This window comes from Cornus florida, unplaced genomic scaffold (genome assembly GCF_030987335.1).
Source record: "Cornus florida cultivar Cherokee Brave unplaced genomic scaffold, ASM3098733v1 CherokeeBrave_3.0.0_Hap2_Chr03, whole genome shotgun sequence".
Lineage (NCBI taxonomy): Eukaryota > Viridiplantae > Streptophyta > Magnoliopsida > Cornales > Cornaceae > Cornus > Cornus florida.
In genome coordinates, this window is record NW_026775573.1 from 82,025,963 (window position 1) to 82,048,264 (window position 22,302).

Below are 22,302 nucleotides of genomic sequence, written 5' to 3' on the forward strand. Positions count from 1 at the left end.
TCCGGATCTAATATGTCACAAGTTCCACTCATAATATTCTTTCTCATTCGAACTCGCAACGCCCTTATTGCGGTTAAGTTACTCTGTCTACGCGAGGAGGCACACTCAAATTTTTTTGGACCGAACGATTGACGAGACACCGAATTAAAATTGACGTCTAACTCTCGTACCAATTATAACGAATTAAATTATTTAGTGCGACTGACACTCAGCTCATTCATTACTCCTGACAATTCCCTTCCGTGTAACATTAAAGCCCAAAAAGGTAAGGAGCTGGTATTGTCGCTCCATAAAAATACTCTGCCGCCAACTCTTTGGTTTAGTAAATGCTCTGCGCGCTTCACCAAACCTCCCTTCCCGGCCATAATTCAAGATTCTCAGGTACCGGAAAATTCAAATATTTTAGGAAGGTAAAATTCAAATATTGATACTTGCTTTCATCAATGTTTGTTAGGTCGAAAGCTTACCGGCCATGTCTTACAGGTATTGAGAGTACGTTGCAAGCTGGTTGAAGACGCCGTCCGTAGCCTAGGGTTTCAGATACCTTGAATGTAGAGAGAGATGATCAAAAGAGGCTGTTTGAACAGAGGTAACAACGGTATTCCCCAGATTTCTCTTTCCTTTCTCTTCCCCTCTCCTCTTTCCTTTCTTGTTCTCTCTCTGATTTTATTTCTGTTTAAATGTTTCGTTTGGTTCTTTATTTTCATCGATTAATCAAACTTTTTTTACAGAGACAAATCCTGATAAATTAAAATTTTGATTATAAATAAATTTCTAACCAGCCTGTTGTATCGGTCACCAACTGATATTAGTATTAGCCCTTTAATTCATTACATTTGGTTCTTGTACACTGACTAAAATGGCTGATATGCGTATCTGTGAATGGCGTGAGAGAAATATGAAAGGAAGGAACAAAAATATAAGTGTGACCATTTGTGGGTGAAGAAACAAGAGAATATGGGTAGTTTTGTTTCCTTTATCAACAGAAGGTGTTGGAGCGCCAAAGACTACCAAAAAAGCCATATATATATATATATATATACACACACACGCACATATATGTATATATAAATGAAGAGAGAGAGAGCCTTTGTCCCAATTCCTGACAACTGCCTGAACAGTGTAAAACCGCTTGGCAAACCCCTCTAAAGTTGTTTCACTAATAAGAGTAACCATAAACTCTAGGCCATCATCCTGTTTGCCCTTAGAGTACGAATGATTGACCTTTTACATTGTATTTCTTCAGGCTGAGGGTTTCAGGGTGCGATATAATCTCTGTAAGTACATATTTTTCCTTATTTGCTTGTTATGTGTATGTGTGCTGTGTTTTCTTAACAATTTGATGTTGTATTTCAAACCTCCAATTCTGTTATTAAACATTGTCAGTTCCAATCGTAAGTTGTATTTCGTTATTTAACAGAGCTCAAGAATTGAAAATCAAACACTTTGGATCAATATAACAGTATAATCTATTTATTTTCCCCCTTGGTGACGCTGCTTTCTTGTTTCAGTTGTATAGATTTTGTGCAAGGCAATATAATTATGATTCTTGGAATGATATTTTAGGTTTTTTTTTCTCAAGTGGGCAATGAACTCCATTTTCCGAGGCAGTGAGATAGTCTCAATGGTATGCTTTTTCTCTTCAATTGTTGAAATTTAGATTGATACAGGTTATTTTTAATAATTTGTTTTCAATAGAACTAATTCAATTGAATATTTATTGTCGTTTGTTATTAACTTTTTGATTATTGGTGAATATTCAAATGTTTATTCGCTTCTATGTGTTGATCGCAACATTTGAGGTACACGCAAATGAATTCCTTGTCTTATATTTACACTGTATGGCTCTCATAAGAATTCTTCTTGATAAATCCAACTAAAGATTTTGATTCCTGGAGGACCTGGACAGCTTTGATCATGGTAGCTGTGGTGAAGTAGGCACGGTTATCAATGCCTAAGCCCACAGTTAACATATGATGAGTGATTATAGCCCTTATAAAAAGAAAACTTATTCTTGAACCCCTTTCACACTCATGTCATGTCGAGGTACTGCACAAGAAAACTGCAAAATCTGATCCTATTTATTGCTTGGTTAACCGAATTAAAAAACACGGAAAAAAATCATTGTCTTAACAAATTCTCTATCGAGCCATGAAAAAGATTCAACAAAAGACAAACAAATCCACTATCTGTTTTACGTCAAGCAGTATGTGGAGTAAGTCCCGATATAGCAGTAAAAGCAAGACGAGTAGGTTCAACTACCCTTTGATGTGGGCCCTCTCACTCCTTCCAAATCTAAGGACCATAGGGTTGAGGACCTCTTCATACAAATCTTTCTATTTCCTCTTAATGCTTTGAGCCACTGTCTCTTGAAGCCTTTGTAGCTGTTCCTGGACTTCGGCTATGTTCACCAAGTGGATTTTGAAAGAAAGGTTGTTGGCAAAAGCCTGGGTAGGTGTGAACAGTATTCAGTTGCCACCAGTTCTTAGGAGTTAGGATTTGAAAACTCCTTATAATGTACTGCAAGTATGGACCAAATCCCCTTTTGAAAGCGTAAGTAAAAAGAGAAAACACATAAAAGTGTAACATGCCATGCTTCTAAGCAAAGAAAGGGTAGGGTGATTTGCGATTTTAATCATACATGGGATTATTGTTTCTCTGACTTAGAAAAGATTCTGCAAATAATTTCTTACAAGTTAACTTATGAGAGTAAGACTAAAATGGTTATAATCACATGAAATTAAAATCTTTGTTAGATAGTTTCCAGTTCAAAAATATTCTAGATGTGTGCTCGCTTCTGTGCCTACGGTTATAATATATGTTGAAGAAGAATAAAAAATCCAAAGAAAAATAAAGTGATGTAAAAGCTCTTTCGTTTATCTAGTGACAAAAAAGCACAAAAAGATTTGAACAAGGAAGAGACCGGAATTTATAAATTATTCTTACAAAAGATTAGATCGAAACCAGACTTGTGGCTAAAAGGCTCATTGTAGCCATAATCCAAAGTATTTTCATGAATTTTGTGATAGTCTCAATCAATTTTCTCCATGGAATTTAAGATTTATATTGTTTTTTGTATTTGCCCCATATTTGGTCTTTAATCCATTTTCACATTGGCATTTTTAATTAGGCTTTAGTTAAAGATTACTTGCTTATGTTTGTTTGCAGTGAGTGTTACTGATTTTTAAGCCAAAAAACCCTTAAGAGTGTACTTAAAGTAGGTGTTATTTATTATGTTTCCCATTGAACCTCTACCCCATTGATCCCTGTAAAATGCCATGCAACTCTTCACTCTTGACCATTATGTTATAATGGCTTTGGCTTAATATGGGCCAATTGAAATTTTGATCCCACACAGGGTTATTGTTTCTTCGACTTCAAAACGATTCTCCATATCTTGACTTATTTGCCAATAGAAAGTAAGGCTTTAAATGAATGTAATAAATATTACCCAGGGAAAAAAAAGAATGTAATAAATATTATAATAGTAAATCTCCTTGTTGAACGGTTTTCAATTTATAGATTAGATCTTCCAGAATTCCAAATTCATATTTTTTTTATTGAATTGATAAAAAAGCAAAGAAAATGAAGAGCGAAAGCTCAAAAAAGGAAGAGATGAAAATGCAGAAATCATCATCTCGCAACAGATATAATCAAAATCAAAAGCGTCGCACAAGAGCTCGTCTAAGGCCTATTCCGGTGTGTTTTCATAAAGTTTCCGATACATGTAATTTCATCAAGAATTTGAAATTGATTTTTTTTAGGGTTTTTATTGTAGATGCATGAAAAATTATGATTCTTTTTAGTTAGTTTAGTATTACTTGCTATACTTTGGGATTGCGTAGAGCATTAACAATTTTTTTTCTTTGATAACCTTTGTTTATGATTATTATGACAACACAATTTCCATTAAATTAGAAGTTTATTTTAGGAATTCTATGATTATTGATTATTATGTTTACCCTTGATGTTCAACTTGTTTATTTATTGACAAACTTAAATTTGGATTAATAAAGGAAAAAGATCAATTTATATGCACGAGTATCTATTATTTCTGCTTGCTGTTTTGAAATTGTTATTTTAATTTAAAGGCAAAGTATGAAAGTAAGGATCTCCATTACTAAGCTTTATTCGTAATTTATGGTTTAGACCAAATGATAAGCCCATGACGGATTAGCACCCAACTGAGCCACCAAAAATGAACAAGAAGGGAAGTATTTGGCTTTAAAAGCTTAAATATGGTAATTAGTTTTTGGTTCAAATAAAATACCCTAATGTAGTTGATGTCAACTATGCAAATACTTTGAAGGCATGAAAATTGGCCAAGGGAACCAAAACAAGTCTCTTAGGAAAAGAATTACATAATATCAGTTTTTTTCTTCTTATTAATAATTGTTATATTGCTAGGTAAATTTTGTTTTGCTATCATGCATAAGAATAGTTAATGGTGCCATAAAAAAGTAGAATTGATAACGGATTAGTTTGGGTTGAAGAGTTCCATTTCTTTTGTTTTTGTTTTGTTTCATTGTATTGGAAGATGTTATTCTGACTTACTACTTGTGCACCAAGATTGGACTCTCTTAAGTAAAGTTTTGTGGCTCCAATCTTTTGTATTTGGTATAAGCATGCATGATGACATACAACTCAATTCAACTCGATTGAAGCATGTTCCAACTTCCAACTATATAGGATTTGCTATGTGAATCCCATTTTTCCCATTCTGCTGTGTTTAGGCCATAATTTCAGCCAAATTATGCGCTGCCATGTCTTTTTGAATTATCTTTGTCCACGTTAATTTTGTTTTCCGATTCCCATGACATTACCGTCAATGTGAACTGTGTGATTCTTCTGGTATAATTTTTTTGTTTTTTGTTTTGTTTTGTTTTTTTGTTTTTTGTTTTTCGTACATAAAAAACCGATCTCAGTTAATCTGTCTTATTTTTATGGGTTAAAATCATAAAACCCCCCTTTACTTTGCCAAAACTATCATCTAACCCCCTCATCTAAAGAAACTTTTCAAAATTGTCTCACATCACCCCATCCCATTAGTTTCAGACGGGAGAAAAGCATCTGACTTTCACGCGCAACCATTTAATCACTTATTGACCAATTTGCCCTTATAATCAAGTATTGACCATACTACCCTCTTAAGCCCCATTCAGTTATCACGTGCCTCACTTGCAAACCCAATTTTTCATATACTTTTATCATCAAAGCAAAGGAAACACATAGCAAACACGGAAGCCCCAAATCATTCTCATCCTCTATTAAAGCTTTTTGTTTCTTCACAAAAATCATTCGATTTCTATCATGCAAGGGCTCAATCGTTTGAAGGCCTAAATAAAAAATATTGCAAGCCCTAAATCGCCTTAACCAATCCATTGTTCGATTTGAACCCAGAAAATTCCTTTTGATTCTTCCATACTCGGACATTATTTTGTCTAACTCAGTGTATTCACCGAAGGCGGTGATCTTTGCGGACGAGCAAGTCCATGAGGCCGGTGTAAGCATAAGAATCGTTGTCGATGCTGGTGAAGGGGTTGGAGGACCATGGGGACTTGGAAAATGGACTGGTTCCATGAAGGAGTATAAAGTGAATTGTTTGCGTTTTCTGGCGGAGGAGGAGGGTAGTCTTGCTTCGGAGATTTTGTGATCCGATAAATTATCTTCATTATTGTTTGGATCGGACTACAAAAAGTTGCCCAAATTTTTTCGCTGTGAATTAGTTGAAGAAGATGTATTTACATAGCTATTGGGACGCTGCCGTGTCATGGGCCTCAAGATTCTAATGAATTAAAGAGGAAGGTCAAGTGGGGGCCCAACAAACATATATCCATTTCTTTGCCAAATGCTAAGCCTAGCCCAAAGGTCTTGTTAAAGCCCAACGAATCAGATCATGTTCTCTTACCCCCACAGTGTATTTCTCATGACTCTTTTGCAAACAGATTGTGGACCTTGTCGGAGAAGAGGAGATGGCTGCAGATTAGTGCACGTGAGGCTGGTTTGACTGCGGACGAGAAGACATTTCGACATAATCAGTGTTGTCATACTGCTTTATCTGTAGCGTCTCTTCCCTTTGTCCTTGCATTGCCGAATGATAGAAGCTCTAGATTCTCAAATCGGGGCTCTCATATGATTTGACTTGGTAATAGATGGTCTTGAAATGATAAACAAAAGTGGATTGCTCGCACCTCTTCTACCAATGACCAGGTATGTCCTCAGTTTCTCACCCTCAGAGCTGTCCTTCTGCTCCTTTTTCTTCTTCTACTCCTTCTTGGGGGGTGTTGAGGAGTGGTGTTGAGACGGAGAAGGGTTGTGTTACCGGTTTTGCCATTGGTGCCTGTAGTTGAGCCCGGGTTGAATACGGAAGGGACGATTGGCTACGGGCCTGTTCTTCCTGGGCATGTTGACACAGTTGCTTGTGCTGTAAAGGAATCGTCCGAGGGGGTTACGGTTTGTGTGGGACGCGACTTCTATTTTCTGCTGACCAAAGATTCAACTATGGCTTTGCTTAAAGAGCTTCGTCTCTGTGTTGCTCTGAAAGGATTTAATTGTGTGCCACCCGGAGGGTTAGAGGCGAATGATTCTCTTAGCTTTTTGAATCATGGTATGGGTGACTCTGCTACAGATACGGATTCGCAGACAGAGTTGTCTGTAAGTGGAAGGGATAGTGCAGCGGAGGTGATCGATGACTTGGTCTCCATTCAACAGGTCTGTTCTAACGAGCTAGTCCCATGGTTGGAGACTAACCACTATAATTTGGAAATGGTGGAAGCATTGGTTGTCGTGTGACCCGGTTGCTCTGAAACGGCTGCTGATTTGGGCAAGGAATGGGTAGTTGCAAATATAGGAGTTACGAGTGAGCTGCTGGGTGTCTCATTTGAGGGTAATAGTGATCAGGAATTATCCATTCTTCATGCAATTGTGGAAGGAAGAGAGGTTGCAGTGACTAATGAGTTTGTGAATAAGAGACCCATAAAGAGCACTCTATCGAGCCTTCCTACTTATTTTCTATATGTGTTCCAAATTCCATGCTCTGTTGCCGAAAGGATCGAAAAGATCTAGAAGGATTTCCGGGGCGAAGAGTTTAAGTATCATCTCGTCAGATGGGAGCAAGTTTGCAAGCCCATGAAGTCGGGTGGTCTGGGTATCCGGAGGTTGGTTCCCTTTAATCAAGCTCTCTTGGGCAAATGGTTTTGGAGATTCGGTAGGGAAAGGCATTGCCTTTGGAGAAGGCTTGTTTCATGTCGTTTTGGGGAGGAGAGTGGCGGCTGGTCTACTTGTCCAGTCTCTATTACGGGAGGAGTTGGTGTGTGGAAATTCATTCGGAAGGGCTGGGATGTTTTCTCTTCTTACATCAGATTCAAAGTTCGTGATGATAGATGTGTTCGATTTTGGGAGGATTTATTGTGCGGTGACCAGCCATTATCTTGTACCTTTCCTAGATTGTACAGTATCGTAACTGATAGACATACCTGCGTAGCTGACTGTTATCGGCTTGATAGCAGTGGGATTACGTGGGACATACACTTTTGGCGTTCTTTTCAGGATTGGGATATGGACGGGGTATGTGTTCTCTTGGATTTGTTGTATCAGCAGGAGGTAGTTGGCAGAGGTAGTGATGATTTTACGTGGGTCCCCTCTTCCCAAGGTTGATTCGAAGTACGGTCCATGTTTCTTTGCCTCTCCAACTTCGATGGCCTTGATTTTCCATGGAAGACCATATGGCGTTCTAAGGCTCCACTTAGAGTGGCATTCTTTGTATGGACTGCTGTATGGGGTAAGATCTTGATGATTGACAATTTGAGGAAGAGAGGCAACTGTATTGTTAATTGGTGTTGCCTTTGCAAACGAGATGGTGAGTCAGTGGATCATATACTCTTGCATTGCCCCGTGGCGTATGACTGTTGGAACCTTATATTCAGCTTATTTGGTATGCTTTGGGTAATGCCCTGATCTTCTAAGGGTTTGATAAATGCATGGAGAGGATGTCGTGTGAGAAGCAGTGTACGCGACTATTGGAGGACAGTTTCACATTGCGTTTGGTGGTGCATTTGGAAGGAGAGGAATAGCAGAATGTTCGAAGGGAAGGAGTCGCCCATGGCGACGCTGAAACTTCATATTATTCGCTCTATTTTTAGTTATGTGAAGAGGAGTTCTTGCTCCTCATCCGATGACTTAATCATTTTTTTTGGATTATTTGGGTCCTTAGATCCCGGTTCTACTTTTGTACAAGGGACTCGTTCCCCTTTTGAACGCCTTTTAATTAATTATTACTTATTAAAAAAAAATATATAAGGTAGAAAATTAGGGCTTTGTTTGCCTTTGAAAGACACCGAAAGATACTATAATTATATATATACACATATATATACATGTATAGATAATCACTAACCTGTTATATATGCACACGCTGGTTTTGGACATTGTCAATTCTATACAAGGAAGGAATTAATGTCGTTATTGTCTATCACTCGCTGCTTTGTTTAATTCACATTTTTAAATAAATTAAAATTTGAACTAACTTCCCAAATTAAAATTAAAATAAGGCCATAATCGTCATTTTTAAAATATACATTTGAGTCTTAAAATAATATTATAATATGGAGGTCAATTTGGTCATTTAACCCTCACTTAACGGCTTAGTCATAGAATAGGGGCACCATGATAGTTTTTGTTAGTTCAAGGGGTTTTTTAATAATTGAGGGGGTTATATGTCATTTTTGTAAACAAGAGGAGGGTTTTATGATTTTAACCCTATTTTTATCTCCTATTCGTGTTTCTTCTACAATCTTAAGAATGAATTTATTTCCAATCTTATTATTTCTTCTTGTTGAAGGATTTATATATTTAAGTTACACCATCTCTAATAACTTAAGCTTTTGGAGTAGATGGTTGTTAACATGGTATTAGAGCTTAAGGTCTCGTGTTCAAACCCTGATAATTAAAAATTGAAACACGTTTTGGACCGAAAGAAGGCCACACGCGAGGGGGCGTGTTGAAGGATTTATATATTTAAGTTACACTCTCTCTAACAGTTTAAGTTTTTGGAGTAGATGGTTGTTAACACTTTTCTTGCCTCAATTCCATCTCAAAACCCATTATTCTAACACACTCATTGTATGAACATGTTATTTCTTAGCAGTCCAACATTCTGTCTCATGGACCATAACTATCTAGTCTGTCTTTTACGTGTTTTAAAGAATTTTCCTTTCAATTTCATGTTTGGCTTTTAATTGCAGACGCACATTTCTTTAAGGGTTTTCATGTGTTTAGTTTTCTTTGATGTGTTTTAGCATGTTTTTACTTATGGTTTTGAGTCGTATTTGATGACTTCTGAGAAGTGAGAACATGCATGAGTCAATGCTAAAGGCCATTACCCTGTGTTTGCTGAGGGTAGATGGGATAGAGACCCAACATTCATCATTTTGTTTTTGGCCCAAATAGGTTGCCCTCTTTCTGAGACTTTCTTTCTCATGCCTAGCAGTCCAAGTTTAACCAATGCTATGCTATACTATTTTTAAGCTCCATGTCTTGGAAAGTTATTCTATGACATATATGCATTTATTATTTAAATATACTGTGAGATATTATCTGCACAAATTAAGTGATGAAGAAAATTTATTTTGAAGGTTCAACTACCAGAAGGAGTAACACCGTTCATATATATTAATCAGAATGACTTTTCAGGCCGAAAGTAAGCTTTCTCCTATCTTTGTTTTTCTTAGGAACTTTTTTGGGTGAATATATCTTCTTGATTGAAGTATCAAAATGCGACATGTTCTTACCTCCATGTCATCCTAAAAGAGTTGAATACAGGGTTTTTTGAAATTCTTTTTAAATAATCTAGTAATTTTCTACCACAGTTCTGAATGAAATTTGATTTGTAGCATCTATCTAAAGCTACTTTTTATTTGGAGTTGACATGTAAACTTCTTCTCCCTATTTTTTATTAGTTTTTGTGTGGAGAATCACAAAAGATGAGCCATTCAACTAGAAATATCTTGTTCTTTGACTGTCTAAAGGTTTTCTTTGATTAGAAGCTGAAAAATCCATATTTTACTTATTAGTTGTTTCAATTGGCTTACCATGTTAATCCACAATATCTCTTTCCAAGCAGACCGTCTTGTTGTTTGCTCATTCATGGGGAGTAGTGCTGTTCGGTTTATGACAGATACCTTTAGGGTGCATTAGGTTGCATAAAATTGGAATTGGTTTGGAGCTCTAATTATATTTGAAATTTCATGAATCACAATTCCACGTGAATGGATTTTTACTATTTGGATCAAGCTTGGATTTCATGTGGAATTGAGTCTAAACTACAATTTTCTTCTTAGCGCTCCCCTCTTGGGCCTTTTAATGGGACCTTATCTCCCCCACCAAAAAAAAAAAAAAAACTTCCAGTTTTCTTCCTTGGATATACTGTTTGTTTAGAAGTAAAATTGAAATGGTTAAGATCATGATCCTTTCACACACAATACTCTAGTAAGAATTTGTCTCCAACAATAGATAAATAAAGAAAAATAGAAATAGGAAAATACTACCAAATACACTCTCATTGACGATATACTCCATCCGCCTCTTCCTAATAGACACTTGTTCACTATAGTAGTTGTATATGGTTACCTTCAGAAAGTAGGGATGCAATATTACATTATTGAAATGGAAAGACTAAATCGTCATGATTGGAGTGAAGAATAAAATTGATTTATGGAGGAGTGAGAGAGTAAGATAGCAATAGATGTTAACGTTAACTAATTCGGGTTAATACCTTCGATCCACACTGCAGACAGACTTACATGTTTATACTTTTGAGTAAACAAGGCGATGTTAATGCCAATAAGGTAGTCAAGTTTGTTTGCAATGGCCACCTCTACTTCAAGCTAATGGAGTGCTGCCACGTGCAGTGGGTTCTGCATATAATTGCAGTATATGTCAACTGCTATGGGGTAAGGGTGGCTGATTTATACTTTCTACTGTACACTTATTTATCATGGTGCAATAGAAAACATCAACATCGTGAAAGTATTTATCACTATGGCAGTAACTGTGCATGGGAGATGTGGTCAATCCACAAGGTTGCCACGCTATGAGGCATATCTCATCCAATAGTCCGGTTGATGTCTCTCTTCCCTAGTTCAGGTTGACACGTGCTTGATCTTTAAAAATTACAATGACAGCATTGTATCCTTAGCTGCCAATCCACATAGCCTTTAGAAGTCCGAAGGGCCGTGCTATATCTGCAAACCTCGAGGTGGGTTAATGAGTTGGCCCTTTTTCTACTAAGCTTTGCCATCACCGCATACCTCGAGATGCTTTTTCACAAGTCACTTGTGCATCTAGCGGTATATGCTCCCTTGATTCTTGTTCCCAACTTGGGCAGTGTACCAAGTAGATCATGGTGCCTTTCTTTTGATCTTTTCTTTTATAAAATTGATGGTGAGATCCAATGGTACAAGAAGGGACCTTGCAATTATGGATGTCGATTTAGGAATAATGTAACAGAAGTTACTGGGGCCATATTGAAGAAATAAAGTTTAATTGGAGTCACTTTGCATGGCGGATGACACGCCTCTTTGAATTCGAAACTTCTAGATGAAAAGCACACGAGCTCCTGCAAAATAATAGAGCCTCTTCAATGGAGATTCAATAGTGACAAAACATGCATTAAAATTTGTTCACTTTGTAATAGAGAGGTTTTGGGGTATTTTCTGTGACAGAACAATCAACCTCTCTCACTGCTATATATATATATATAACTATTTCACATTACAACAAAATGACCAGCATACCCCTTATAAGAGATATTCCCAAATATACCTATATACATTATACATTCTAACACTCCCCCTCAAGCTGGTGAATATATATCATATAATCCCAGCTTGGAACAAATGAACTTCAACCGACTATGACTTAGAGCTTTTGTAAACATATCAGCAAGGTGATTTTCAGCTTTAACGAATGGTGTAGAGATGTCTCCACTTAATATCTTATCTCGAATAAAATGACAATCAACTTCAATATGCTTGGTTCTCTCATGAAATACTGGATTGGATGCAATGTGGAGAGCTGCTTGGTTATCACAAAACAACGAAAGAGGAGTCTTGACTGTCAAGCCAAGTTCTTCAAGAAAATGTTGTAGCCATGTTAACTCACTAGAAGTGTGAGCGATCCCCCTCTACTCAGCTTCTGCACTGGATCGAGCTACCACTGTCTGCTTTGTACTCCTCCATGTAACTAGATTACCTCCAAAGAAGGTGCAATACCCTGTAGTGGATCTTCTATCCGAAGGGGAGCCAGCCCAATCAACATCTGTAAAACCTTCCACCCTGAGATGCCCATTTGATTTATACAACAATCCAAGTCCCGGAGCTTGCTTGAGGTATCGAATAATCCGAAGAACACCATGCCAATGTGATACCCTAGGGGCTGCCATGAACTGACTCACAACACTCACTGCATAGGAGATATCAGGTCGAGTGATGGTGAGGTAAATTAACTTACCAACTAGTCGACGGTACCTACTCGGATCATCGAATGGATCTCCCTCATCAGACACAAGTTTATGATTTAGATCTATAGGAACATCAACGGGACGACCTCCTAACAAACTAGTTTCCTCGAGTAAGTCTAACACGTATTTCCTCTGAGACAAGCTTATTCCTCGTTAGATCATGCAACTTCAATTCCCAAAAAATATCCGAGTGTGCCCAAATCCTTAGTATGAAAACATTGCTGCAAGAACTGTTTTAGTTTAGCAATACCCTCTAAGTTATCACCAGTGATGACGATGCCATCCACATGTACAACCAAAAATATAGAACATGCCTCAGTATGTTGATGAAATACTTAATGATCTGTTTGACGCCCATATTTTAATGCTGCCTCATAGTCATAGAATTTTCCAAACCATGCCCTTGGTGATTGTTTCAACCCATACAAGGCCTTCTTTAAGCAACAAACACTGTGACGATACTCCTCCTGAGCAACAAACCCAGGTGGTTGCTCTATATAAACCTCTTCTGCTAAGTCACTATGCAAAAAAGCATTTTTAACGTCTAACTGAAACAGAGGCCAATTACGATTAGCAGCAAGAGAAATCAAAACACGAACAGAAGAAATCTTAGCAACGGGGGCAAACGTCTCATCATAGTCAACACCAAAAGTCTGGGTATAACATTTGGCAACAAGACGTGCTTTTAAATGCTCAACGGAACCATCTGGAAGATACTACACAGCATATACCCATCGACAACCAACAGGTTTGGCACCTGGAGGTAATGGAACAAGATCCCACGTGCCATTTTGATGCAAGGCATCCATTTCATCTTGCATTGCTTTTCTCCAGCCCAGATCAGACAAAGCAGTCTGCACAGTTTTAGGAACAAATGTGGTAGACAATCGAGATGAAAAACATGAGAAGTATGGCGATAAGGAATTTTTTTTTTTTTGATAAGTAATAATTCAAATAAAAAGGCATTCAAGAGGGGAACGCATCCCTTATACAAAAGTGGAGCTAGGGATTAAGATCCCAAAGAAGCCAAAAAAATAATTAAATCTTCGGAAGAAAAACATGACTTCCTCTTCACATAACTGAAAAGAGAGAATGATGTGAAGTTTCAGAATCGCCGTGTACGATTCTTTCCCTTCGAACATTCTACTATTCCTCTCCTTCCAAATGCACCACCAAACACAATGTGGTACAACTCTCCAATAATTGCGAACAGCGCAACTCACACGGCATCCTCTCCATATACGAATCAAATCCTTACGATAACGATGCATGAGAATGTGAGCAACTGACTCACCATCTTGTTTGCACAGGCAACACTAGTTAACAAGACAATTGCCCCTTTTCCTTAGATTATCAATCGTAAGGATCTTACCCCAGACAGCGGTCCAAATAAAGAATGCCACTCTAGTTGGAGCCATAGAAAGCCAACTAGTCTTCCATGGAAAATCAACAATATTGAAATCAGAAAGATATAAGAATAAGGAACGAACTTCAAAGCGACCATGGGAAGAGGGAATCTATGTCATATCATCACTACCTCTGCCAACTACCTCCTGTCGATACAACAAATCCAAGAAAACACATACTTCGTCCACCTCCCAATCCTGAAAAGAGCGTCGAAAGTGCACGTCCAACGTAATCCCTCTGCTATCAAGTTGATAACAGTTGGCTACGAAGGCATTTCTATCAACTGCAATACTGTATAACCTGGGAAATAAACAAGATAAAGGCAGGTCTCCACACCAAAGATCCTCCCAAAAGCGTACACATCTGCCATCACGAACTTTGATATGAGTAGAAAAAGCGTCCCATCCCTTCCTTATGAATTTCCACACCCCAACTCCTCCCACGAGAGAAACCGGACGAGTAGACCAACCACCACTCTCGTCCCCATATCGGCAAGAAACAAGCCTTCGCCAAGGGCGATGTCTTTCCCTTCCGTACCTCGACAACCATTTTCCCAGAAGAGCTTGGTTAAAGGGGACCAGTCTTCTGATACCAAGACCACCAAACTTCATTGGCTTGCAAACTTGTTCCCAATTGACAAGGTGATACTTAAATTCATCACCTCTTCCACCCAAAAGGAAATCCCTTTGAATTTTTTCAATCCTATCAGCAACTGAGCATGGAATTTGGAACATAGATAAAAAATATGTGGGAAGCCTCGATAAAGTGCTCTTTATAAGCGTAACTTTTCCTCTCTTAGACTGTTAGACAAGTATTGTTTTTTCCATCCTGTTAATCTCTTCGCATACCTATCAATCACAGGGTCCTAACTCCCCACCGTTCTAGAGGAAACCCCTAAAGGCAAGCCCAAATACGGAATTGGAAAAGAACTCACCCTACACCTAAGGACTTGCGCTAAAGATGAAATATCCTGAACGTCTCCAACCGGAACAAGCACACTTTTAGCCACATTAACTTTCAGACCAGAGACAGCCTGAAAACAGGCCAAAATGCACCTCAGATATCTAAGCTGAGACATATTAGCATCACAGAAAACCAGGGTGTCATCCGCAAAAAGTAAATGAGAGACCTCCCTCTGATGGACAGGATCTCTTCCCACCATAAAGCCCTTGATAAGATCAAGATCCTCTACTCTTCGCATAAGTCTGCTTAATCCCTCCATAACAATAAGAAAGAGGAAAGGTGACAGGGGATCTCCTTGTCTTAAACCCCGAGAACAAAGAAGCCAGCAGAAGACCCGTTCACAAGAATAGAGAATTTGACAGACGAAAGGCATGTCTCAATCCATTTCCTCCATTTACTTCCAAACCCCATTCTCTGAAGCAAATAAAGCAGGAAATTCCAATTCACATGATCATAAGCTTTCTCTATATCAAGTTTGCATAAGACTCCGGGAACACCACTTAATCTGGAGTCCACACATTCACCTGCAATAAGAACTGAATCAAGAATTTGTCGTCCTCCAACAAAAGCATTATGGGAGTCCGAAATAATCCCATTCATCACTCCCCTCAACCTAAGAGCAAGGACCTTAGCCATAAACTTGTAGATACATCCCACTAAGCTGATACGACGGAAGTTTTTAATGTTAGAAGCACCTCCCTTCTTAGGGATAAGGGCAATGAAAGTTGCATTAAGCGACTTCTTAAAGGCATCAGTAGAATAAAACTCCTGAAAAGTGCCCATCACATCATTTTTCACAACTACCCAACTTTCCAAAAGAAACCGCATAGTGAACCCATCTGGTCCTGGAGCTTTGTCCCCATTACAACTAGATAAGGCCTTTAGAACTACTTCTTCAGTAAAAAGAATCTCAAGCCCTTCCCTATCGATCTCGGAAATGGCCTCGAAATGAAGACCATCAAGTTTAGGTCTCCAAGCAAGCGGTTCGGTATAAAGCTTATGATAAAAAGAAGCAATCCCACTACGCACATCTTCCTCCCTCCACATCTCTACACCTTCCACCCGAATACGTCCTATATGATTACTTCTTCGATGAGCGTTAGCGAGTCTGTGAAAAAATTTTGTATTGCGATCTCCCTCTTTTAGCCAAAGAGCCCGGAATTTTTGTCGCCAAGATATCTCCTCCATGCTAGCAATCTTAGCAAAAGCTGCCTGACAAGAAGCTCTTCTAGAACGCAAAAACTCCACATCCGCACCCGCCTCTTCTAGGCGATCAATCTCATAAAAATCAGCAAGGACTCTACTATTCCTCCATTCAAGATTCCTAAAAACGTCTTTATTCCACTTCTTAAGATCGAATTTGAGAGCCTTCAACTTTGTAGTTAACATGAAGCTAGATGAGCGTACGACAACAACTCCCTCCCACCAAGACTTAACTTTCCCTTAGAAGTCCTCTGCTCTTAGCCACATATTCTCAAATCGAAACGGAGACCTTTGAGAACTCAAACCTCCACAATCTAAAACCAAAGGAACCTGATCAGATATGACCCGTACTAAAACTGCTTGAACGTCATCCGGGAATTTCTCTTCCCACTCCCCGGAAATCAAGAAACGATCCAGCCTTGAAAAAGTGACTAGGTCCTGCCATTTGACCATGTATAGGTTGCGCCTTCCATTGGTAAATCAATGAGAAGATGCTCGTCAATGAAATTAGAAAACTGATCCATTTCAGAAGACCTCCTACCTCCTGTGGACCTCTCTAATGGGAATCTAACTGAATTAAAATCCCCACCCAAACACCAAGGAAGAGGCCACATTTCTTGAGCATGATTAAGCTCCTCCCAGAAAAAAAGGCCGATCAATATCAACAACTGGTCCATAGACCCTAGTGAAAACCCAACTGAAATTGTCCTCTTCCAATTTGAACTTACAAGACACTGAGAATCTCCCCACCCACACATCCAATCGAGACACCCATCTACAATCCCACATAGCTAAGATACCGCCCGAAGTACCTATAGCATTCAAGACCTCCCATTCAACAAACCTTCCTCCCCACAAACTCCTAACCACCCCATCCGAAATGGATGCCAACTTTGTTTCTTCCAAACAAACAACTTGGGCCCCCACTTCCTCAAAGCAACCTTTACCACCCTACTTTTATTCGGGTCGTTGAGACCACGAACATTCTAAGAAATAATTCGTAGCTTCATTAAAAACCAGATAAGATGATCTCCGCTCTTCCTTTCTTCGCGCTCTGGCTCCTAGTCTTTCCCCTCTCCTTCACCACCCCTTTCTTTCCTTCATAATTGACTTTAGAGATAAGATTCTTGATCTCCTGTGCCCCTTTCCAGGACGATAAAGGCCTCGGGCTCACTACCTCTTCAGTCACAGCTACCTCTCTGCCTTCCACTATTGCTTGAAGAATGGAAAGTATATGGTTACTGTTCCCCTATGAAGAAACACCTAACAATTCACTAGCAGCTCTTATGTTTTCAATCATCCAGTCCTTACCCAAATCAACATTTGTTACTGAACAACTAGATCTCTCAATTGCCAAAGGTTCCTCCTCTATCACTTCAGAGAAATCATTCTCCATCCAAGGTACAAACTCGTTGGAACAGACTTCTTGGATAGAAACCAAATCAGTAGCCACCTCCTTATCGCGATCCCTTCCAAAATCAAAAGGCTTTGAAAACGAGTCAGAATTTGTATTGTAGTCTCCCAGTCCACTGCTCAAGAAACTAACCAATTTATTCTCCTCTTCCCCATCAGATGACATGCAATTAAAACCTTTCAAAGGAACATAAAGGCGAAGTTCTTTGAGCAAAGCCATGGTTGACTCATTAAACAACTAAGTGTGAAGGTCTCTCCCAACTCGGACCAAGACCCCATCTGATGAATCCTGAACTTCACAATTAAGTGAATCAGCTTGGCCTGAAGTGACAATTCCATTGGCAATCTTCTCTGTAACCAGCCCATACTCTTCTGCAGGTGCCGAGGGCACAACAGACATAACACAATTCTTCTCCATTGACATCTCAACATCGCCCCCTCACCTCTCCAGAAAGGGAGGAAGAAGAAGAAGGTGCTTTAAGGGAGCTTTGAGAATGAGACACAGAGAACATACCTGGGTCAGTGGAGGTCCATTTTTGTTTATCTTTCCTCGACCATCTATAAACATGGTTGTTTATGTGAGAATCCCGATATGAAAGTCTAGAGCTACTTCCCATTATCCGAGTTGTAGCTGGAGGGGGCTTGAGTGAAGAATCAGCGCAACACTGTAGATGACGAAAGCCCTTCTTGTCTGTTCCCACACCAACCTCATCGTCACTAAATTTCATCCATCTCCTCTTCTCCGGTGAGTTCCAGAAATTCACAGAGGGAGCATGAGGAAGACGACCTTGTGTATGGTCAATAATTGGTTCGGTGGCTGGACTGGGTTTTGTATTAAGAAAAGAAACTGACTTCTGATTTTTGGCCCCAGTGAACCATTCTTTTTAAGTCTTCATGTTTCGGCTGGACTTGGGCAACTGTGGGCTGGGCTTATCATTGAGGAAAGAAATGGATAGCTTATTGTTGGGCCTTCACATAACATTCCTTTTAAGTGTAGGCTTGTGGTCCATGAGAACCTAACGGCCCATTGTTCAGCCCAGAAAAGAGGTCCATACTTACGCCCATCTGAGTCCGCTGCATGAAAGGCCCTCGTGAAGCCACGTGGTTGTCCACGTGGTTGATTACCATCAAGGCGATCAAAACGAGGATTTGAAAAGCGTTGATGACGGGCGTTATGCGTACGCCTTGGAAATCTGTCTTCCTCACTCGCTGCCGGCGCGTTGGCAAACGCTCTTCTCTTTCCTTGAAAACTCAGTCGAGTCTGCAAATGCTGATGACGCCTACCGTTGAATTCTCCATCAGATGGAAGGGGAGAAGCCCCACCAAACCCATAATAGGATTTTGGAAGGATGCAAGGTGAGGTTTCCTCAATCAAACTGATCTTGAAGGCTACTCGTTGGTCTTTAACAAAAACAAACTTCGGCACCACAGCTCTGGCGGAAACAAGAAGGAGAACTCGTTCGCCTCTTGCTTGATTATCCGCTTCCACTCCTCTAAACCCACCGCAGAGGTCTTCGATGGCTTCAAACAGTTTGTGGCACCAGAGATGGAGGTGCAAACCGAACAGCACCACCCTTCGTAACCTGTCGCGATCAACCACGGCTGAGCAACCCATCGCAAAATCCCACTTGTCAATGTGTAAGGAAGCTTCACCCCATCTCTTCCTCCCCACATTCAAAACCCTGCAAGCTTCGGCCTCTGATGGTAGACGGAACAGGAAAAGGCCGTTAGGTAAGGTTGAAACTTTTACTCCACACGAAATCTGCAGATTTCGTTTCCCACTCCTCGATCCTTTTAATGCACCCCACAGGCCCACATCACAATAAAAAACGACTAACCAGACAAGATTTCAAGATGGATTCACGTTCTGCAATGCTTTGATGATTAACCCTAAGGACCACATCTCTATCAATTGAACAGCTTTTGATCTTCCCGTGGAGATTGAGACATGGTAGGGTCGCTACTTTGAGATACGAACGTAGCATGATCTGTCGAAACCAAAGATCTAAAACCAGAAAAGAAAAAAGAGAACGATAGATGCCGGAGTCAAAAAAGAAAAGAAAAGTTGAGAGAAAAGTCAAACATCACATAAGAGGCAACACTTAATTATCATTTTCAATGGCGATAAGGAATTATAAGAGACATAATGGGCAATGGGATGATTAGTGACACAAGATCGAGTGCCTTTACGAAGTGCAATAGGCAAGGAATCAGACACAACAGATGGTGTTGGATCCAAAGACTCTGAAGACGACTGGGGAGGCATGACAGCAGGCGGATTTGGTCTTCGAGTGTAGACCTGTAACGGGGCAGTCATCGGAGGAGAGCTAGGTTGAAGAGAAAGTGAGGGAAAAGGAACCTCAAGAAGAGGCGACTCAGGAGTGATATCAAGAAGTGAATCGGTATTTGAAAAATATGGGGTGAACTCACAAAAAGTTACATCAGCGCTAATAAAGTACCGCTGAGAAACAGGACTATAGCAGTGGTAACCTTTATGAGAATGAGAGTATCCAAGAAATACACACTTTGTGGCACGTGGGTCTAGTTTATCAAAACCAGGACCAAGATTGTGGACATAACAGACACATCCAAAAACTCTAGGAGTAAGAGAAAACATGGGAGAATAAGGAAATAAAATAGAATGAGGAGATTTGCCATCTAATACAGAGGACGGCATACGGTTAATAAGATGACAGGCAGTAAGAACAACATCACCCCGGAAACGTTTAGGTACACGTATGTGAAACAAAAAAGTATAAGTTACTTCTAATATGTGTCGATTCTTACGTTTTGCAACTTCATTTTGTTGAGGAGTATAAACACATGAATTTTGATGAATAATTCCTTTATCACTAAGATATGTATCAAAGGGGGTTGAGGAATGTTCCTTAGCATTATCAGAACGTAGAACACGAATTGGGCATCCAAACTAAATTTTGATTTCTTTTTGAAATTTTTGATAAATTAAAAATAGCTCAGAACGATCTTTCATTAGAAGCAACCAAGTCAGGCGAGAATAATCATCCACAAATGTAACAAAATAATGAAATTTATTGATTGAAGAATGCTTTATTGGACCCCATACATCTAAATGAACCAAATGAAAAGGACTAGAGACACGATTATTAACCCTAGACTTGAAAGACACGCGATGGTGTTTGCTAAGTTGTCAAACTTCACATAACAAGGACTTCAAATGACTAAGACTAAGAACTTTACGATGCAAAACTTGAAGTGACAGGTGACCAAGACGACAGTGCCACTGGAATGGAGACAGAGAAGACTGAAGAGCCATAGGATAAGGTGCAAAATCAAAGTAGTATAAGCCACCGGCTTCATGCCCCGTACCAATCTTCTTCTTCATCTTGAGATCCTGAAACACACAAGAAGTAGGATAAAATGTAACAGAGCACCAGAGAGATTTAGTAAGCTTACTGATAGACATTAAATTAAAGGGAAACTGAGGAACATATAAAACAGACGAGAGAGACAAGGAATCACTAAGTTGAGTTGTCCCCAAACCTGAAACCTTAGTGGATGAACCATTAGCAACAGTAACATTTTGAGAAGGAGGTACATAATTAAAGTAAGATAGAAGAGAATAACATCCAGTCATATGATCGGATGCTCCAGTGTCTATGATCCAAGGACTGCGAGTGGAAGACAATAGACATGTAGGTGCAGTACCCGACTGGGCAAAAGTAGCAGTGGAAGATGAATTAGATGCTCGCTGATAAGACAAAAACTAAGCATACTCGTCACGTGGAATAGTGACTGTATCTGATTCAGCTACGTGGTGAGATCCAGAGGGTGGTGTTTGTGAAGAAGAAACATCATTCTTAGAGGAAACTTGATTTGCATAACTAGATGGTTTGCCATGAAGGTCCCAACAAAAATTCACAGAATGATTGAGTACACTTTCGTGATTCCCTGCCATGGCCACGTCCTCCCCGTGAATCACGACCACCACGTGTGGAGCGTGCCCTACGACCTCCATGGGAAGCATCATGTTCACCCTTTGAAACTACCAATGCTGAACGCTCACCACTCTGCCCATTATTCAAATTTGAGGTGCCACTTGCAAGTGTAGCTCGCTGAAGTTGAGAAAACACGTCAGCAAGAGATGGAAGTGTTAGACTGCCCAAAATCTATGCACGAATAGGCTCATATGCTGACGACAAATTAGTAAGAAAATGAACAACATTAAAGTCCTCGTGTTGTTGTTGCATACTTCGAACATCAGAAGTAATGGGTTGATACATATTCAACTCCTCACAGATTCCCATAACTTTTGAATAATACTCTTCTATACTTTGATTACCCTATTCAAGATTGAAGTACTGCTTACAGAGCTCATATACATGGGTGATATTACCTGTCCCATAATACAATTGCTTCAACCTCTCCCATATCTCCATGGCAGTATCCAAATAAAGTAATGTTCAACTGATTTGGGGTTCAATACTGGTTAACATCACAGAGATGATCTGAACATCTTCATTTTCCCATGCATCAAAAGAAGCATCAGTTTCCTTTGGTTTAACTTTAGTCAGATGACTACCAAGACCTTTACCTTTGAGAAAAATTGCAACATATTTAGCCCACAATATGTAATTCTTCCCATTGAGTTTAACATAAGTCATAGGAGAATTAAAAACTGCTGTGGGAGAAAGCAAATCTGAATTGGATGACATGTTGAACCCACCAAGCAGAACAAAACAAAACTGATACTGAAGAACTTTGCTAAACAGACAAAATTTGTATTGTATAGAACTGATGTAGTTTTGGAAGAGAAGAAA

At 39.4% G+C, this 22,302-nt stretch overlaps 1 protein-coding gene across 5 annotated transcripts in view; it reads left to right on the top strand.

The window, feature by feature from the left end:
* Positions 1-225: 225 nt before the first annotated feature.
* Positions 226-22,302, top strand: part of LOC132300811 (histone-lysine N-methyltransferase ASHH1) — an 87,539-nt gene continuing 65,462 nt past the window's right edge. The window contains exons 1-5 of one of the 5 annotated variants that reach the window (XM_059798054.1): positions 226-381; positions 484-589; positions 1,247-1,277; positions 1,567-1,627; positions 9,633-9,697. In XM_059798054.1, coding sequence (XP_059654037.1) covers positions 1,589-1,627; positions 9,633-9,697 — 104 coding nt within the window. In that variant the 5' untranslated portion in view covers positions 226-381; positions 484-589; positions 1,247-1,277; positions 1,567-1,588. Of the gene's footprint in view, positions 411-454; positions 599-1,246; positions 1,278-1,566; positions 1,628-9,632; positions 9,698-22,302 lie in introns of all 5 variants that reach the window. The other 4 variants (XM_059798053.1, XM_059798055.1, XM_059798052.1 and 1 more) reach the window with 4 other exon arrangements.